This window comes from Tursiops truncatus, chromosome 1, assembly GCF_011762595.2.
Source record: "Tursiops truncatus isolate mTurTru1 chromosome 1, mTurTru1.mat.Y, whole genome shotgun sequence".
NCBI classification, from domain to species: domain Eukaryota; kingdom Metazoa; phylum Chordata; class Mammalia; order Artiodactyla; family Delphinidae; genus Tursiops; species Tursiops truncatus.
The window spans coordinates 21,425,999-21,447,441 of record NC_047034.1 but is presented as its reverse complement, the minus strand read 5'-3'; the positions used below and the strand labels follow the sequence as shown (position 1 = coordinate 21,447,441).

The 21,443-nt window shown below is 41.0% G+C and overlaps 2 protein-coding genes across 3 annotated transcripts in view; one reads left to right on the top strand and one right to left on the bottom strand.

Annotated features, from left to right (window-relative positions):
- The window catches only part of FBXO28 (F-box protein 28), a 30,993-nt gene extending 24,560 nt beyond the window's left edge, over window positions 1-6,433 (bottom strand). The window contains exon 1 of the mRNA XM_033851114.2: window positions 6,152-6,433. Coding sequence (XP_033707005.1) covers window positions 6,152-6,418 — 267 coding nt within the window. The 5' untranslated portion in view covers window positions 6,419-6,433. The remainder of the gene's footprint in view (window positions 1-6,151) is intronic.
- The window catches only part of TP53BP2 (tumor protein p53 binding protein 2), a 215,884-nt gene that overhangs the window by 77,187 nt on the left and 117,254 nt on the right, over window positions 1-21,443 (top strand). The window lies entirely within an intron of this gene.

Below are 21,443 nucleotides of genomic sequence, written 5' to 3'. Positions count from 1 at the left end.
CTAACTTAAGTGGTCAGTAATAAAAATTTTTCTTCACTTGTGTTTATTTAGAAATCTTTTTTGTTGTGCCACTATGGCCCTTCTTAATGCAAGACACATACGCCATAAATCCATGAAATGCACACTTTTCCTGTCAAACCTAATCTCTAATATAAAATCTTAGTTGATTCTAAGATGTACATTTTTCATCTTTTAACATTTGACAGTGGAATGGTCTTCCAATATATGATATATTACAATATAATTGCCAGCATTTCTTTCTCAGATATCTTAGATGCCTTGAAATATAGTATGCTGGGCTTCTTCAATTTTGTTTAAGACGCTGTAAAGACTTTAAGATATGTTATCAATTTAATAAAAGCTCTTCTGGAAGAAGAAAAAAGTACTGCCACAATAGTATATATGCAATTTGATCAAGATGCATTCTCATTTCAAAAATGTTAAAATGGGGACTTCCCAGGCAGTCCAGTGGTTAAGACACTGCACGTCCACTGTGGGGAGGCTTGGGTTCTATCCCTGGTTAGGGAACTAAGATCCTGCATGCCATGCAGCGCGACCAAAAAAATACAGGAAATAAAAAAAGTTAAAATATGAAACTATACCTTGGAATCAAGGAAATACTGTAATGGAATCACATTTTTATGTACTCATTTCATGCTCTACAGTTTTCAAATGAACAGTTCATGTTTTTCTCCAATTAATTAGGAAGCTACTATCAAAGATTAGGCTGCTTATTAGACCCTTGAACTGAAAGGGATGTAGACACCAGAACCTGTCCTTTCTTTTAACAGTGAGAAAACTGAGGCCTTAAGAATTTATATGACTTGTCCAAGGTCATCCAGCTACTCAGGGGCAAAAAATGAAATTAAGAATAAGGGTCTTCTAGCAAATAGATACTTATTGTTTATAGATATACATATATATGTATCAGTCTAATATGGACTTTAATCTAATATGGATTACTCTCAGTTTCCTCATTTTTTTGTATTGGCTGCACAAGATTATTTGAAGGATTGGAGACGTGCCTAGGACAGCACCTCAATAAAAACCAAGCTATGTGGGGGGAAAAAAAAGAATCCAGGTCTTCTGATTTGCATCTTTTTAAATTTAGTGATCAGTAGCTATACAGATCGAAATGATTATCCTAATTATTCTCAACTGATTAGAGTCTCAAATAATACTCCACTGCTATAGAAACTGTTGGCACTAGTCTAGAAAGTAGGACTTCTTTATTTTAAGGACATTAGTGGGGGGTTCCTACTACACTACTAAAGTTTAGAGATGGAGCTAGACCAAGATCTTCCTATAATCCTCTCAGTCAGACAAATCTGCTGTGTAGAACATTTGACAAGCCATCTGGGCTGGATTCTTCAAAAAGTCATGAAAGAATGAAAACAGTGAAAAAGTGGGAGGAATTTTCTAGATTAAAGAGTCTAATGTTTTATTAGATTAAAGAACCTTAACTACCTCCCCAACCCCTCCAAGCTATAAAAAAATATTTTGAGGACAACTGAAAAATCTGAATATAAAATGTAATATTAAATCCCTTGGAAGTGATGATATTGTGATTATATAGAAGAAGTATTCAGGGGTAAATGTCATTATATTTGCACCTTACTTTCTAATGGTGAATAAGCATACAAGTGAAAGAGATAAAGCAAATGTGGCAAACAGTTAATGACCGGTGATAAAATCATTTAAAAGATGAACAATGAATGAGCCAGGCCTATTTGTTTTTTTCAGTGAACTCCTCTTAATTTCCCTTACCTATTAAAAATATTGATACAACTTGCCCCCTCTTTCGTAAGAATACTTTAATCTTTTATAAAAAATTCTATCTACCTGGCATGGATTGTTTAAGATACAATACTATATAGAGAGAGAGACAGAGTTAATTCTCAATCGTCTGCTGGTAAAAAAAATTACAACAAATTAAAAATTCTCTGGGTGTCCTCCCTAAATATTCACTTGGAAAGAAAATATATATTTTAATATTAGCCTGAGCAAAACAATTAGGATAATTACATGCCTTTTTTCTGCTGGGAATGTTCTTCTACCTCTGACTGGATGAAAATTCATGATCTTGAGGAAGCCTCTCCTGAGTAACCTCTACATTCTTGTATTTACTACTATGCATTTGTTGTCCTAGTGCTTTGTAAATGTGCTCAAGGAAGGTGTTTACATTCTGTCTCAATGATGATACTGTGGACAGGGTTACTGATTGAACACCTTTGCTTTGAGACTGTGCAGGAGTGAACTGTCCCCAAAATATTATAATTTCTTACCTATACTTAAGTACCTGTTAATAAAATCAATAACCTGATGACATGGTAGGGGAAAAAAAAACCCCCAGCAATGCAGAGAGTGTATTTTCTATAATACAGCGATACAGAGCAGTGGTCCTCAAAGTATGTGACCCTTGGGATTCCCAAGATCCTTTCAAGAGTTTGTGAAGCTAAACTATTTTCATAATACTAAGATGTTATTTGCCATTTTCATGCTTATTCTCTCACAAGATACAGCAGAATTTTCTAGAGGTAACATGACATGTGATGACAGCTAAGGGAATTGTGCATTGTGTATTCTTGTGTTTTCTAGACTTTTCAAAGGTAAGCTCTTAGGGTCCTCAATAACTTTTAAGAGTGTAAAGGGGTCCCGAGACAGAAAAATTTGAGAACTACTGGTATAGAGCAAGAGATAGGAGGAAGACAGCTTGCCTACTTAAAAAAACAAGTAATGGTTTCCCATTTTCCTTCATATTTTCTACCAATCAACCCTCTCTACAACTGAAGTTTTCAAACACATTTGAAGAAAAGATGTAAAAGGAACTAGAAATGGGTAATAGACTTAACTAGATACAGTGCTTTAGAGAAATATCTTGGGACAAAAGCATATATTTATGTACCTTGTTACCAACTGGAAAATTTCATTCCAGATAATAAGCAGGACTTCTGAATTTAACTTTTAGTCAAATTTGTCCCGAACCACTAATAGGATTCCATTAACTTTATAGGAGCTCCACTAGAATCACAGAGGAGAAGGTATGATAAGATCTCTCTAAAACAACTTTTTTTTTTTTTTTTTTTTGGTTGTGCCACGCAGCTTCCAGGATCTCAGTTCCCCGACCAGGGATTGAACCCCAACCCCCTGTGAAAGGGGGAGTCCTAACCACTGGGCCACCAGGGAATTCCCTAAGACAGCTTTTAAAGCCTCCCATACTCATTTTTTCAGTGAGCGAGAACACTGTACGCATGAGTCAAAGTTATACGTTTAAAGTTAGCTTTGATCTGCTCTGTAACCAGCCGTAGGACCTCACTTCTTAACCTGTGCCACTTGTTTCAAAAACACTCATACCTGCCAAGGAGGCCTAGGTGACAATCTAATGCTGCATCAGCGCAAACTTGTGTGATTTATTGGCAGAACAACTCAAAGTACATGTTTTGTCATTTCAAAAGTTGTGTTCATCCAATTAATTTTAAATATATTGGAGAAGTTAAATATTTAAAGAGTTATTTTTATGTAACCAGGATTTCCAAGTTCCATGTACATTTTTGGAGCAAATAGTCAATGGCAGAAAAAACAAAACAAAATCCAATTTAATAAGGCATTTGGACAGTCCCTTGGAAATAACTAAATTGGAGAGTCAAACTTCAATAATTCATGGCAACAGGAAGCAAATTATCAACTAAACTGCAATTGAAAAATGTTATTTTAGCCATTTCAACTTAGAGCAAATCTTTTCAAGAAAATACAGAGTAGTTAAGCATATGGATCAAGCACCTGTCCTCTAATTTAGGTGCTAACAATAGTTATGACTGAGGTCCTAATAAGGCAAGTAAATTGGGAAGGAAGAAAAAAGAAACACCTGAAAAATAAATAAACTAGCTCATCAACCATTGAATAGTTGACATTTAGCTTTATGGAAACCAATTCTGTTCTTAATTAATATCACTCTCTTCCAATTATATCCAACCTAACTCCACTCAAGAAATTATGTAATTTGTATGCCAGATAGCAGCACACACACTGCTACTGATTTTCTGGCAAACAGCATTTAGGTATAAATGGTCACTTAAATGAGAAAAGGCCTGTAAAAGACCTAACAAGCACTATCTCTAGGCAGCCAATTTCATTAAATGATCGTAATTAAATTAATGCTGACATCTAGTGGCAAGAAAGAATCTTTCATGTTACTTGAATTGTACCTTATGACATCAAACCAATGAATCTACAACCAAAGACACTTCCAAATCCCCACAAAAGATTATCCATTTAATCTAAGAATTATCCATTAACCTTAAGAAAGGAATAAGAAATAGTTCCCCATTACTAAAGCAGAGGGAAAAAACCCATCTTTTAAGATGTAAAACTGGCAGCAGAATCTTTTTGGGGGGTAGGAGTGGAGGGGTGGCAAGGGACTCCTTAGTGGAGGGGTGGTAATGGACTCCTTATGGAAAAAATCTTTGAAACTACAAATTTGTATCTTTAAAACACTAGAATAGAAAACTACTTAAAAATGAAGAATGCAGCTGAATACTTCACTTGAAAGAGATGTCATTTACTAATAAATTGTGGGGTGTGTTTTTAACTTTGTCCCCTAGGACAGGCTGGTTTTCCCCCATTTAAAAACGTTTTTAATTTTTTAAAAAATAAAATGACCAACAAATGAACAACCCCCCCCAGTTTTCCTCAACACTTATAAAACAGAACTGTGAACATCCCAAGCTTTACAAAGGCATTGTCTGGCTGAAAGGCTCAATTCAATCAAATGCTATGCCCAATTTCCAGACACCAGGAATGTATACCATGAATTCTGATCAAACATCATCCTTTATAAAAATCTGAAGGAATATTTAAGATTCTACAAGAAATTCTGGATGACATGTCCTGGAAATTAAGGGACAATCATTTTGAAATATCACTTTTCAAATGAAGAATTTTCCATCCTGCAGACTGGCATGGTTAATGTGCTGTGTTGACAAGAAAAAAACGCAACAACTGTCCACCAGTTTGAATGAATATTTACAACCTTCCTTTAAAAAATAAGTATACTTTCAGAAATACAATTATAATCAATTTTAGATTGGAGGTGTACACCTAAAATATGGCATATTGATTATTAAGAAAATGCTATACACAGCACATTCAGCAACATGTCTTTGTCCTCTTAAAAACAACCCGACCACAGATTTAGCTTCCACACAGAATCGGTCTGCAATCATTTCAAAATGTCCACCTCCTTCAATTTCCTTACCACTTAAATTCACTGAAAGGAAGCAAAATACCTGACTGAACTAAGATATTCATCAAACCTTCAGTGAAACTTCTGGAATGAAGAAAATCCCAATGGCAATTTATTTTCATAAATCATGGACTAAACTACTGTGATTTTAAGGTATAAAACCTCTCCTAAAGCTGGTGGGTGGGCGTAAATCACTAGTTAGAAAACGAACTGCAGGAAAGAAAAAAAACCTTCTCAACGGGCAAGTTGCTTCACTATGGGTGGGAAGTATCAGGGGTGAGGCAAAGCCGGAATAGTCACTTCTCAGGGCTCTACTTTACTGGTCAACTAGGGCGCTGGGGTTGAGGCTACGTTCCAATTCCTCCAAACCTCTACCGGCTTTTGGGAGGACCGACCGATCCGACTTTATTTTCTGCAACAAAAAAACTTAGCGGGGGGGGGGGCGGGGTAACAATACGTTATTCTCGCAGACAAACCAAACCTGGCTGGGATCATCTCGCCTACTTCGGAGTGCTGGCCCCCTAACTCCGGCCGGGGGCTGGAGGGTGATATACAAAAGGCAGGTGGCGAGACCCCTCCGGGGTCCACATTCAGGTCGGGAGGAGGTGGGAAGCCCAGCTCCCGCTGCCTCCCCGGCCGCGGCCCCGCTTCCGGGTGGGGGGCACGGAGCCCCCCAAGGCCAAGTTCCCGCACGCAGTCGCCCCCAGCCCCAAAGCAAGGGCAAAATCCGGACAAGACCCGCGGACCGGTCCCGACAGAGATTTTGGGGCGGGAGGGGCGCACTCGGTGCTCTGGCGCCGGCTGCGGCTCCCAAGGGGCTCCCTCCCCGGGGAACGCTCTTTCCCTCTCGGGCCCTCCCCAAACCTCGGCCCGGCGGAGAGGGCGGCGGGGGTCCCGTGGGGGCCTCACCAGGCGGAGCTGGCTAATTTCGTCGTAGGACATAAAGCTGAGGATGTTTTCGATGGCTACGATGGGCAGCGCCACGAGCGTGTTGTTTTGAGGCAGCTGGTCCGGAGCCAGCGCCGGGACCGGGGGAGCCTGGGACCCCGGCTGCGGGGCCTGGGGCGGGGGAGGTGGGGGAAGTCGCTGGGTAGAGCCGATGGCCGAAGGGGAGCCGCCGTCGCCGTGGCCACCGCCTCCTTCCTCAGCCATCCGCTCCTCCGACGCCGCCGCCATCTTGGAGGTTTGATTCCTTCCTCCCACAGCAAGGGGAAGAGGGACACTTCCTGTGCGTCACTTCCGCCTCTTGAGCCGCCGGGGAGGGGCACCTGGAGAAGGGGGAGGAGCCCGTGCATGACAGACGAGAGAGGCACATCGCTGCTTGTTCAAGTGGGAAGCAGAGAAGAAAGGTAGTCTTTGTAAGCGCTTTCTTCTAAGATTGGAAACGACTTGAGGGCAAGGGAACCCTGTCTAAAATGAACTTCATCGTGCAATTTTCTTAAAGTGCTTCCAATTTTCTTAAAGTGCTTTCCTGATAAACGGAGATAAAAATTATGTTAACTAGTAAGTGTCGATGGAATGATGTAGAGTATCATCATTTTTCAAGAACCATAGTAATAATTGATTTAGGTAAAAAGGAATGAGGGATTGATTAAAACTACCATATGAATGAACTCTGAATACATGTTCAATTAAAGAAGCCAGACACAAAGGACCACGTATTGTATGAATCCGTTGATATGAAATGTCTGAAATAGCCAAATCGACAAAGACAGAAAGTAGATAGTGGTTCCCAGGGGCTGGAAAGAGCAAAGGAAAGGGGAATGACTGCTAAGGGGTGAAAGGTTTCTTTCTGGGGTGACGAAATGTTCTGGAATTAGATAATGGTGATTGGTGCACAACTTCGTGAATATACTAAAAACCAATGAACTGTACACTTTCAAATAGTGAATTTTATAATACGTGAATTGTATCTCAATAAAAAATTGATTTAGGCAAGAATCATCAAAAGATGCTAAAACTAGAAAGTAAAGGTGTGATGTGGAATATAATGTTTACATAGTCTCAAAATAATCCCCATAAATTACCTATCAATTACAAAATAAAAAGGTTTACAATAGTGAAATTTGGTGGACACCACCACACCAAATGATCAAAATTGACATCATGAGTTATGGGGGGAAATGGATATTATACAGCTCCTGATGTGTTATCTTAAAAAGGACATAACATAATGTGGTATTCCTACCAAAAAATACATAACCTGTATTTGAGGTAGACAAATCTAGGTAACTATCCCATCATCTTAAAAAAGGTTAATGTCATGAAAGACAAAGACTATGAAATTTTACCAGATTAAAAGAGACGAAAGCAACAAGATAACTAAACATAGGTGATCCTGGATTGGATCATGGAGTAGGAATAAGCGCAATAAGAACATTACTGTGACAATTGGCAAAATTTGAATATAGAATATACGTTAGATAATAATATTGTAATCATATTAAGTTTCCTGATTTGGATAATTTTATTGCAGTCACATAAGAGAATGTCCTTCTTCTTAGGAAATACACGTTGAAGTGTTTGGGGTAAAGGAGCATGATATCTCAATTTGCTCTTAAATGGTTCAATATGTAGATAGATAGAGAATGAGATTAATAAAGCAAATATGATAAATGTTAACAATTGCTGAATCCAGATGAAGAGCATATGAGAGTTTGTACTATCTTTTTTTTTCCTACCAGTTTTCTGGAGCTATAGTTGACATACAGCACTGTATAAGTTTAATGTGTAGAGCATAATGACTTGACTTACATACATCATGAAATGATTATCACAATAAGATTAGTGGACATCCATCATCTCATATAGATACAAAATTAAATAAGTAGAAAAATTTTTTTTCTTGTGGTGAGAACTCTTAGGATTTACTCTCTTAACAGCTTTCATATATCACCTCTAGCAGTGTTAATTATATTTCTCACATTGTACATTACGTATCCTTGTACTATCCTGTGACAAAGATTAAAGGTGCATAAATCACTAAATTTTGAAGCTTTCTGTCTTTCGTTCTGGGTCTTTAATCTTTAAGTTTGCAATGTGTCCTTTCTTTTCCTGCTTTGGTTTGGAATCTCATTGTTGCATGGTAGAAACTGCAGAAGAAGCTAGGCATGACTAAGGGCTAGAGGAAAGGGAGTGGCAACTAAAGCAAGAAGATGAACTGGAGGTGGTGGTAGTGGTTAGCTTGTTAGAATTGGCGTCCTTTCCCCATTCATGGGTATGTAAACTATTGGTCATTTTACCCATCATTGTTGCAGATCATAAAATTCTTTGACGTTACTTCTTTAGTTCTTCTACCCTAGGATTGCTTAGCATTCAATTATGCCTAAGTATGTGCATATTTATAATCTGTTAACTTTATCTCCACTAATAGATTGTAATTTCATTTTTCTACCTAGGGTATTGCTATATCTTCATAGAACCTGTTACAATTTGATCTGAAATGAGTTCATTTTCTACCTTGCTTTATTAGAGTTATGTACTTTCTTGGTAGGTTGGATTGAAATTGAATTTCTGTAAATGGAATCGTGCTTTATCTTTATAAAGAAAACCCTTAGGGGCTTCCCTGGTGGTGCAATGGTTAAGAATCCGCCTGCCAATGCAGGGGACATGGATTTGAGCCCTGGTCCGGGAAGATTGCACATGCCGCGGAACAACTAAGCCCGTGTACCACAACTACTGAGCCTGCGCTCTAGAGCCCGCGAGCCACAACTACTGAGCCCACGAGCCACAACTACTGAGCCCACGTGCCACAACTACTGAGCCCACGTGCCACACGAAGAGTAGCCCCCACTCACTGCAACTAGAGAAAGCCCGCGCACAGCAACAAAGACCCAACACAGCCAAAAATAAATTAATTTAAAAAAAAAGAAAATCCTTTAAGAAGTGAATCATCACTCCCTTCGTCTATTGGATAAATCGACTAGTTATATGCAGTTTTGTTTTGTTTGAAATGGACCTGTGAAAAGTCTTCCTACTCCCTTATCGCTCCACATGTGGTCAACTAGTTAACATCTAGGCCAGGCTGACCCCTGATCTAAACAACAGAATAAAACTTTGGAAACGATTTAAACCACTTCCTGCCAGTAAGCCCATTTAACTTGTCTTCTGTTTATGTATATTGGATCTGTGCCCCTACATACTGTTTTTGTTTTTTGGGTTTTTTTGCGGTACGCGGGCCTCTGACTGTTGTGGCCTCTCCCATTGCGGAGCACAGGCTCCGGACGCGCAGGCTCAATGGCCATGGCTCACAGGCCCAGCCCCTCCGCAGCATGTGGGATCCTCCCGGACCGGGGCACGAACCCACGTCCCCTGCATCGGCAGGTGGACTCTCAACCACTGCGCCACCAGGGAAGCCCCTACATATTGTTTTTTAAAAGAGAAAGTTTCAAAACAAATGATTGCTTTGTTTCAATTATTGAAACCAATGCTTGTTTTGGAGATGTTTCCCAATCAAAACAAATACTTGTAACTAAAACAGATATTTGAAATTCTGGGAGTTCTGAGTTCTAAATGTGTTTTTTACACCATCAACGTACCATAGGATCGTTGCAAGATAATGATCTCTAGTACAGGATGGACCTACGCATCTTGAGATCTGTGTGTTTCTAGTTTCATATTTAATGAGAGAATAATATTACCTTCCTTCTTTATTTCACAAAGTTAATATGAGGATGAGCTGAGATAGCAAATGGGTGGACTTTAGAATTCCTTAGATTAAAGATGTTCAAGTCAATTTACTGTAATGTAATATAGTCACTGTACATTATCCTGGCCCCATTATCCATCTGCTTTCCTGGTTAAGGTGTGTTCTGAGAGGATAAGATTGGGTTGGGTGCAGTGAGGTATGCTGGGGGCTAAGCTATTCAGTGGCACCTCCACAGGAAGATGGACTTTATATATGAAAAGAGGAAACTAAAACCAGACATTGTTTTTCCTATTTGTTAGCAGATTTGTAACATACAGAAAGAAGGGTGAACTCATAGACTAAAAAGAGTTTTGAGGGTTTCTATGGATTCTAATTAACCATGTATTTTTTTCCTTTTTAATTGCAGTAAAAAAAATAACATAAAATTTGTCATCTTAACCATTTCTAAAAGTACAGTTCAGTAGTGTTAAGAATATTCACATTGTTGTGCAATCTCTAGAACACTTTCGTCCTGCAAAACTGAAACCCTGTGCTCATTAAACAACAACTCCCCATTCCTCCCTGCCCCCAGCCCTTGGCAACCTCCATGCTACTCCATGTGAAATCATGTGGGGAAGCACCACGATCAGCTATGAGGCAGAAGGAACAGAGGGGAAAGTATGGCCCAGGGCCTTTATTGTGTTTTTTCGGGGGAAGGAATGGGTGAAGCGAGATAGGCAAGTTGACCAAGTTTAGGATTGGATAGCTTGAATAATTTCAGCAGGCTCTGGGCTACCAGGTTGTCTCTAGTTGTCCTGTACTTGGCTCTGGGGTTATTTAGGGCAAGGGGATAGTGTTCTGAACTGACAGAGGCTGGTAAAAGGAGGTGGTTGGACTCTGAATTGGTTGGTGTGCATATCAAAGACATGTTCAAAGGCAAGTTGTTTTCTATCTCTAGGAATATGCAAATCCTGGGAGAGGCAGTCCTTCCCCAGGTTGAAATGCCCCAAGATGTCTAAGCATCAGTAAAATATAGAAAATAAGAAACCTGATTAATACACCTTCTCTAACCTCCCCTCTGCTCCCAGTGGTCTTGTCTTCCATTCTATCTCAGCTACTTACTCTCATAGTCATGTGGTAGACCTTGTCATTATCAGTGACTGGAATTTTTTTTTTGCGGTACGCAGGCCTCTCACTGTTGTGGCCTCTCCCGCTGTGGGGCACAGGCTCCGGATGCGCAGGCTCAGCAGCCATGGCTCACGGGCCCAGCCGCTCCGCAGCATGTGGGATCTTCCCAGACCGGGGCACGAACTGGTGTACCCTGCATCGGCAGGCGGACTCTCAACCACTGCGCCACCAGGGAAGCCCATGGAACTTTTTATATATGTTTCAAACATCCCAGTCTCTGGCCATTCTCTTCCTGTCTTTGCAGCTCACTCTCTCTAATACCTCAGTGTTAATAATCGTCTGAACCCCCTGGGACTTACCTCCATTGATTATGCTAGTTTTTCTCCTGTCCCTCATCCTTCTCATAACATCACTTCCTGCCTAACTCTGCTCAAATTCCATTGATAGTCATTATCATTACTCCCTTGTAGAAATCTTCTACTCGCTTGCCCTTTCTTGCTTTATCATGCTTCTGGCTAAACTACGGTATTAATATGGTTATAGTGTGGCTAGATCCAACTCTCTACTTACTTCTGCCTGCAATAGAGAGCTGAATATGGCTGCCAAAAAGAAAAAAAAAAAGTAACCATGCTGACTGTTCTCATTTTAAATTCATGATCATGACCCTCAAGTGGGCCTTACTGCTGCTCTACAATCACTGTACATTTCCCAAGTTCACTTCCTCTACCATTTTTTTTTTTTGCGGTATGTGGGCCTCTCACTGTTGTGGCCTCTCCCGTTGCAGAGCACAGGCTCCGGACGCGCAAGCTCAGCGGCCATGGCTTACGGCTCAGCCGCTCCGCGGCATGTGGGATCTTCCCAGACCGGGGCACGAACCCGTGTCCCCTGCATCGGCAGGCGGACTCTCAACCACTGTGCCACCAGGGAAGCCCTCTACCATTTTTTCTAATGATTATTTCACAGCTTCTCCTCTCTTCTCAAACCTTCAATACTCCTCCATCTCTCCACCTGCGTTCAGTTATTGATCTGGCTTCTTAACTACTTCAAAGACAAAATACAAACAATCAAAAGAGAACTTCCACAAGCTCTCATCCCACATGTACCCACTGACCTGTACTTACCCATGTACTCTGCCTTCTCTTTTGTTACTTTGGATGAATTTTCTAGCTTCCAGAGAAGACTAACCTTTCTGCTTCCCTAGTAGATCCCACCTTCCCTCCTCTACTCAAGGAATCATTTCTGCAATTTTCTTTTCTCTCCATTAAAATTTCTCTCTTTACCTAATATTTCTCCTCAGCATACACACATGCCATTAGCTTTCCCATCTTAAAAAAAACCCAAAAAAACAGCTCTTGACCTCACATATCCTTGCAGCTACTACTCCATCTCTCTCCTTCCCTTCACTGCAAAACTTCTTGAGTTGGCCATGTTTCCTGCCTCTAATTTCTCTTCTCATATTCTCTCTTGATTCCGCTCCAGTCAGGCTCTTACGCTGGCCACATCTTCAAAATTGCTCTTATTAAGATCTCCAGGAGCTACACGTTGCTAAATCCAATGGCCAATTATTTAGTTCTCATCTTACTTGACTTGTCAAAGGCATTTGAGAAGGTTGTTCTACCCTCTTTAAAATACTTGCTGTGCCTGCTGTATTTCAGCTCATACATCATCCTGGTTTTCCTTCTACCCGACTAGTCTCTTCTTTCCTTCTACCCGACTAGTCTCTTCTTTCATCCTCTCTTCATTTCCCCGATCTCCTAACATTGGGGTGTCTCAGGGCTCAGTCATTGGCCTTCTTCTCTTTATTATCTATATTCACTCTCTAGGCGGTCTCATTTATTGCCTTCTAAAACAAACATATCTCCAGCCCCATCCACTCTTGTGAACTTGAGATTTAAATATCCAACTGCCATCCATTTGGATGTCTAATAGTCATCTCAAATTTAGTATATCTCCAAATGGCTGTATCCCCAACTGAGCTCCATCAAACCTGCTCTTTCCACAGTGTTCCTCATCTCAATGAATGGTCACTTGATCCTTCCTCTTGCTCAGACCCAAAACCTTGAAGTCATTTTTAAAAAAAAGTTGTATTAAGATATAATTTAAATATCCTACGTCACCCATTTAAAGTGTACAATTCAATGACTTTTAGTGTATTCACAGAGTTGGGTGACCATTACCACAGTCAATTTGAGAACATTTGTATTACTCCAAAAAGAAACCCTGCACCCCTGAGTTGAAGTCATTCTTAACCCTTCTCTTTCACAGCCCACATCCAATCCATCAGCAAGTCCTGCAGGCTCTACCTTCAGCATATGTTCTGAATATTCCACTTCTCACCACTTCTACTGCTTGTTCCAGCCTCCATCACCTCTTGCCTGGGTTATTGTAACGCCTTCTTAACTGGTGTTCCTGCATCTTCCCTCATCTATTCTCAACCCAGCAGCCAGAGTGACCCTACTATCACATAAGTCAGATCCCATCTCTCTTCTTCATAGTTTCCATTACTCAGTAAAAGCTAAAGTCCTTACAAAGGCCAACAAGACCTGACAAACTCTGGCCTCCATGACAGCTCTGACCTCATTGTTTACTGCTCTCCTCATCACTCTTATGCTTCAGACACACGGCCTCTTACTCTCCTCACGCCCAACATTCTCCTGCCTCAAGGTCATTCCCTCTCCCTGGAAAGTCCTTTACCTAGATGTTTCCATGGCTCACTTCTTTTTTTTTTTTTTTTTTTTTTTTTTTTTTGGTTTAAACAAAAAAAACTCCTTTATTTCTCACAGTTCTGAAGGCTGAGAAATCCAAGATCAAGGTTCTGGCAGATCTGGTGTCTAGTTAGGGAACACTTCCTGGTTTATGGATGCTTATATTTTTGTTGTGTCCTCACATGGTGGAGAGCAGAGAGTTGGCTATCTTGTTCCTCTTTTAAGGAAACTAGTCTCACCATGGGACTCCACCTTCTTGACTCCATGGTTCACTTCTTCACATAAGTGGATTTACCATAAAGCAAAGGAAGCTTAAATATCAGGCTCCTTCACTTGCTATAGGCCCTTTATCGCACATTCAGACAACATTTTAATGAAGGATGGTGAGAGATGATGAGTTGATAGCAAGGAAGCAGGATATTTGAATCTCGATATTCCAATTAAGTGTTGGGACAGCTAGGCATGATCTGTCCCTATCTCCTGTTGCTATGGGTCAGCGTGTCTCAGAATTGTGGTCAGAAACTTTCATCAGAAGAATCTGGAGTGGTTGTTAAAAATGAAGTTTCCTAGGACTTATCTAAGATCTACCAAATCAGAAACTCTGAGAATCTTCACTGTAAATAAACTCCACACCTATTCCTAAGGCGTGCTACAGGGTTGGCTTTTCTGTGTTTATGTGTCCTCCCACCCCCACTCCCATGGCATAATCGATGAGGAAGCTGCTGTTTTTAGGTTGCATAATTGTGTACTGAGGTTCATAGTACTGTTAGAACTCAGATTTTCTCATCCGTTAACTATTTAAGAACTCTTCTTTTCTCTGGCTTTCAGGCACTGGCCTCTACTTCTGTGATTTTCATAAAGCATTGTGGGGAATAGGTCATCCCACTTTTTTTGATAAATACTTTTGATTTCTTTCCCCTTAAGTTTGGATTTGTAATTCTTTTCAAAGCAAACTTGTCTCATTTATCTTTGTACGCCTCGAGTAGCTGGCATGGTGCATTGGCAGAGTAGATGCTCACAAATAGCCAATGAATTAGATTAAATGATCATGATGCAGAGTGGAGGGGGGCGTTTACAGTTCTTAGTCATTGGAGTGTAAGGCGGGGGTCAGCTCTTCAACGTCTGCAGGGGTTGGGCAGTGGTAGAGGAGTTGTCACCAGTGTGAGCCACAGCACTGTGAAGTCTGAAGGATATTATTCCCCAAGGCAGATCCTGATCTGCAAAGCTTCGAGATCAAAAGTGGTTCTGATTCAAGACTAACTAGAGACTCCTACCTGCAGAGGCTTCAAAAGAAACGATGGTCCATGACTCATTAATAACTGCTTCATACTTTCCTAGGCTTCATCGAAATGTGACACCATGGTTTGGAGTCTCAAGCCCTAAACAGCAAGCTAGGATGATTCTGAAGCTTAAAATAGAGAAAAGCCTGAAAACTTTGGATGGAAACACCACATACAGCATTTCTACTGTCTTGATTGTCCCCTGGTCATTGTCCCATACCTACTGGTGGGGGCACATGTTAGGACATAGGTCTGGGGAGCAGGTACAGTAGTGCATCAGAGCCACATTGGGAAGTGAGGGCAGAATTAAGGAGCAAAGCCAATGTATTGCATGTCAGAAAAGAAGATGCCAAGAGCTGAGAGGGTGGATGGTAGAATTGGGAGCATGGAATGGGAGTTAAAGTCAAGAATTTATCAAAGAAAATGAGATGGCAAGAGCTGCAGACTAGGGGTGCCTGGTATATTTCTGAATCTGATGGGGTCTGAACTAACAACTGTGGTTCAGATCCCAGCTGCTCAATTCAAATACATCTCAGAAAGCAGAAGACCGGTGAGAAGGGCTTAAAAAATTTTTTTTTAAACTATAGTTGATTTACCATGTTGTGTTAGTTTCTGTTGTACAGCAAAGTGGTTCAGTTATACATATGTACACATTCTTTTTTACATTCTTTTCCATGATGATTCATAATAGGATATTGAATATATTTCCCTGTGCCATACAGTAGGACCTTGTTGTTTATCCATTCTATATATAATAGTTTGCATGTGTTAACCTCAAACTCCCAATCCATTCTCTCCAACCTCCCCTCCCTCTTGGCAACCACAAGTCTGTTCTCTATGTCTGTGAGTCTGTTTCTGCTTTGTAGATAGGTTCATTTGTGTCATATTTTAAATTCCACATATAAATGATATCATATGGTATTTGTCTTTCTCTTTCTGATTTATTTCACTTGATATGAAAATCTCTAGGTCCATGCATGTTATCGCAAATGGCATTATTTCATTCTTTTTTTTTTTTTTTTGTGGTACGCGGTCCTCTCACTGCTGTGGCCTCTCCTGTTGTGGAGCACAGGCTCCGGACACTCAGGCTCAGCGGCCATGGCTCACGGGCCCAGCCGCTCCGCGGCATGTGGGATCTTCCCGGACCAGGGCATGAACCCATGTCCCCTGCATCGGCAGGGGGACTCTCAACCACTGCGCCACCAGGGAAGCCCCATTCTTCTTTTTTTTTAAATTGCCGCTCAGTATTCTATTGTATATATGCACCACATCTTTATCCGTTCATCTGTCGATGGACATTCAGGTTGTTTCCATGTCTTGGCTATTGTGGACAGTGCCGCTATGAACATAGGGGTGCAGTCCAGATATATGCCCAGGAATGGGATTGCTGGATCATGTTGCAGCTCTATTTTTAGTTCTCAGGAACCTCCATACTGTTTTCCATAGTGGCTGCACCAGCTTACAAGGAGGATGGGTTCCCCTTTCTGCATACCCTGAGAGGGGCTTTTAAAGAGCTAGATGCCTGCCTTCCTGCTCAGGTTCTGAGCTTCCTGAGGCTTTGTTGTCTCTGAAGGAATTAAGAAATTGTTACCTCTTTGAAGGTATCTTTATCATTGGCCCTGTTACAAAATATTAAGTGCATGCAAGTAACTAAGGTCCTTGAGCATCATTCCGATGTCCTTTGGGTATTGGTCATCTCTTTTATTTTTGGCTGTGTCGGGTCTTTGTTGCTGCACGCGGGCTCTCTCTAGTTGCGGCAAGCTGGGGCTATTCTTCGTTGCGGTGCGCGGTCTTCTCATTGTGGTGGCTTCTCTTGTTGCGGAGCACAGGCTCTAGGTGAGGGGCTTCAGTAGTTGCCGCGCGTGGGCTCAGTAGTTGTGGCGTGTGGGCTCTAGGGTGCGCGCGCTTCAGTAGTTGTGGTGCACGGGCTCAGCAGCTGTGGCACATGGGCTTAGTTGCTCCGCAGCACGTGGGATCTTCCTGTACCAGGGATCGAACCTGTGTCCCCTGCATTGGCAGGTGGATTCTTAAGCACTGTGCCACAAGGGAAGTCCCTGGTCATCTCTTATGTTGAATCAAGTATAGTGTCAAGGGCTGGGATGAAGGATACTAGGTGGAACCAGAGCTGGAGAAACTGCCCCCAAGGATGGGTAGCCAGCCGTCCACTCTCTCAACATTCTTATCAGAGGACATTTTGTCCGGTGGGTTGAGGCAATATTTGGCAGAATTAAGAAGTAGTTCTAAGTTCTAGGAAATCATCTCAGAGAGCAGGAGGTGAGGGGGGAGGCTAGTGAGAGGAAGGCACATGTTAGAATCTCTAGCTGAGCTAATCATGTTCTGGATGGGACTCTGACACTAAACGTGAACTTGCAGAGTTAAACAAGAAACCAGGGCAGTCAGGGACCTAATCTTACAGGTGGGACCAGCACAATGACCAGTAGGAGGATGCTCTTGTTCAGTACAGTGAAGGCCATTTAGGAACTCTGCTGCCCTCACCATCAAATTTGCGTTGTTGTCTAAAGAGTTTGCTCCATTCAAGGACCTAGCCACTGAGCCATTTGACCTGTTTTGTCCTTTGTTCTTTCTCTTGACTCCCCTGTTATACATCCTTAGTTCATTTGACAGGCTCTCGAAACACCCTTTCATGTTGTCGCACGTTGGGAATGAGTATATGAACACCACACCCGCCTTGGGAACTTCTTCCCAGCATTTAGCCTAGTAAAACTTGAGCTGGGTCCCTGGATAGGGTCTGGGCCTCTCACTCTTACCCTGGGCCAGGGGTGGGGAGGAAATGAGAAACAGGGGCACGTAGGAAGGTCTATTTGGTGTTCCTATCGATTTCCTTCTTCCATTAGTACTCTCTCCCTAAACTACCATCACAGTCACTTTAATGCTACTTAAAAAAAAAATACCTTCCTTTGCTCTGTCTCCAGATCTCATAAACTGTATCATGGTCTACTTTCTACCTGTAATTCACTGAGTAATCCAAGTCAGCCTCCACATTTCTTTTCTCTTACCATGTGTTGCTTGAGAACATTGCTACTTTGTGAGCGCATAGAAAAAGTAGGTTGAGAGGCTTATTAAGAGGGTTCACTGAGGTTCTTCAATAAGAGGGAATGCAGAGGAATGAGAAACATATCCTTATGGATGGGAGCAAGCCAACTGGAGGACTGAAAACTACATTGAATCTTTCGGGTCATGATGATGTTGTTTGCTGCCCTAAATTAGTGGTTGCCAAATCATCAGTGCTTGTTAAAAATAAGGATTCCTGGGTACCTTCGCTGGAAATTTGGAGTCGGTGGATCTGGGATGGGGCTCAGGCACCTTCATTAACAAGAATGCTAAGAAATTCTGTTTCCAGCAAGTTTGGAAAATCTGTCTTCAAGTATCTATTATTGAACAGTCCCACGAGATCTGAGGGTATACATTATTTTGTTTTGTATAAGAAATTTCTTATAAAAATCAATTGATTCAACATTAAAGAAAAGTTTGAAAACATAAACTATCTCTACTTCTGTCATTCTAATACAGTAGGTTTGCCCCTGCCATTCCCTGTGTACTGCACTCACATTGTACATACTTGTAAACAGAAAAGTACAGAGAGTTGTGTTCTGCTGTTTTTTAACAAAACGGATACATTTCTCCTTGATATTAGAGAGGGTTGGTAGTTATAATGTGAAATGTCTGTAATCTACCTACTCATTTACCAAGTATTAGCCATTTTGGTTGTTTCTACCTTTTTATTTACATTATAGCTGAGGTATAAACATTTTGTGTATATAGCTTTTACCTTTAAAAAAACTTTAGGGTAGTTTCTCAGGAATGATATTAGTGAATTAAAGTGTGAATATTTTAAGGTTAAAGGGTCGAATATTGGAATATAAAATATTTCCTCTTTGGTAGAAATTGGTTACCTAGTTTCCTGTTTAAAACGCTTGCAAACTTATGTCTCTACCTCTTTCTATTTAAAAGTGAATTTTCCTTTGTTTGTATAATAACTGTTTAGTGAGAACCTCCTGTATGCCGGTTACTCTTCTAATCACTAGGCCATGGGGAGCAAGAGAGAGAAGGTCCTTATAGAGCTCATTGTGGAGTAAGACAGTAAATGATTATACAAATAAGGAGACAAGGTGATCTTAGATGGCAATGACATAGAATGTGACAGGATGCATGCAAAGTGTAATTGAGATTGAACAGTTCAGGAGGGTGGTAACGGGGAGGTGAGGTTGAGCTGTGACCTGAATGACAAGAAGGGGCTGGCCAAGTGAAGGATTCAAGCGACAGAATGCCAGGCGGAGGGAACTGCAAATGCAAAGGCCCTGGGACCAGAATGAACTTGGTGCTCCTGAAAGAAAGCCAGGTGGCTGGGTGGTAGTGAGAAGGAAAGTGACAGGTTGGGGAAATATCACATAGAATCTTCTGGGCCATGGGAAGGAGACTGGATTTTATTCTAAGGGTTCCAGGAAGCTACTGTAGTCTTTTCAGCGGGAAGTAACATGTTCTGATTTGAAAAGGTCACTGGCTGCTGTGTGGAGATTGAACTGGGAGAGGATTGGGTGATGTGAGTGGAAAAGTCAGGAGCTATTTTAACAAGCCAAGCAGTGATGATGTTGGCTTGGACTAGTATGGTGGCAGTGGAGATACAAAGAAATAGATGAAGTAAAGATATATTTTGGAGATAAACCTAAATAAGGATCTTTGATGGATTGAAGGTGGTAAATGAGAGAAAGAGGAATCAAGGATGATTCCTTGTTCCTTGTTCCTAGCAACAAGGTGAATGATGGGGCCGTTTAATGGGAGGGAGAGATGAAGAGAGCCACAGGTTTCAGCTTTCAGCAGAGAGAAAGCTTTAGCTTTCTCTTTCTAGAATTGAGCTTTAGCAATGTCAATTTTAAGATGTTTGTGGGCTGAGGACTTTCAATGAGAAGAGGAAAGAAAAACGGATTCCTTAACTTACTCTGCAGAAATGTATTGAACATCTTCAATGTGCCACGTACTGTTCTAGGTTCTTGGGATATAGCAGGGAACAAAACATGCAAAATACATTCTAGTTAAGGGAGATAAAAAATACATATATAATATGTAAGATGAGGATATGTGTTATGAAGAAAAGTAAAGCAGGATTGGGGGATAGAGAGTGAAAAGGAATGCTATTTATCTAGGGTAGTCAAGGATGGCCTCTCTGATGAGACCTTGGGGATAAAAGAATGCAGTAGACATTTCCTGAGATGGGGAACACTGGGAGGAATGTTGGGGTGAAGGGGATCGAGAGTTCGGTTACCTGTTAAGTTTCCCTTTAAAATCAGCTTTATAGAGGTAGGATTTGCATGCAAAGTGCACACATTTTGGTTTTGTTTATTTATTTATTTTGGCTGTGCTGGATCTTAGTTGCAGCATGTGGGATCTAGCTCCTTGACCAGGGATCGAACCCGGGCCCCCTGCATTGGGAGCACAGAGTCTTACCCACTGGACCACCAGGGAAGTCCCTAGTGCACACATTTTGATGCATTATGTCAAATGTGCATGCTCACGCAAGCACTACCACAATCAAGATAAAGAATATTCTCTGAAATCCCAAATAAAAATATTGTACTTTAAAACTGATTTTTCCCCAAAAAATGATGTAACATCTTAGAAATGATTTTAAAACGTAAAAATAAAAAGTTATTTCAGAACACAAAGAAGTAAGGACAAAGATATAACAGAATTGGCAAGTATAAGACTACATACAAAATATTTGTGGTTCTATGAGACAGTGTTTCTGAAGCTTGTAGCTTTTAGCAAACATTTTTTCACACTTACTTATGTTAAGTGCTTATGCCTGAGATACACTGCTGATTCAGATTCACAGGTTTCATGCCTTCATTAATCTTATGGTCTAGCAGGAAAGAGAGAACTACCAAAAAAGTTTACTAAGTTTAACTTTAGAGGAATTAGGTGGTATAAGTACAAAGGAAAAAAACCCTAAAACAAAAAACAAACATATGTTTATACTAATTAAGAAATAAATTTGACCTGAAACCATAAAATTTCCAGAAGAAAACATAAGCAGAAAGTTCCTTGATGTCAGTCTTTGCAATGATTTTTTTGGATTTGACACCAAAAGCAAACACAACAAAAGTGAAAAAAAAAAAAAAAGTGGCACTACATCAAACTATAAAGTTTCTGCACAGCAAAGGAAACCATCCACAAAATGAAAAGGCAACCTATTGAATGGGAGAAGATAGTGGCAAATCATACAGCTGATAAGGGGTTAATATCCAAAGTATATAAAGAATTCATACAACTCAATAGCAAAAAAACCAAACAATCCAATTAAAAAATGGGCAGAGTAACTGAATAGGCTTTTTTGTTTGTTTGTTTTTTGCGGGCCTCTCACTGTTGTGGCCTCTCCCGTTGGGGAGCACAGGCTCCAGAAGCGCAGGCTCAGCGGCCATGGCTCACGGGCCCAGCCGCTCCGC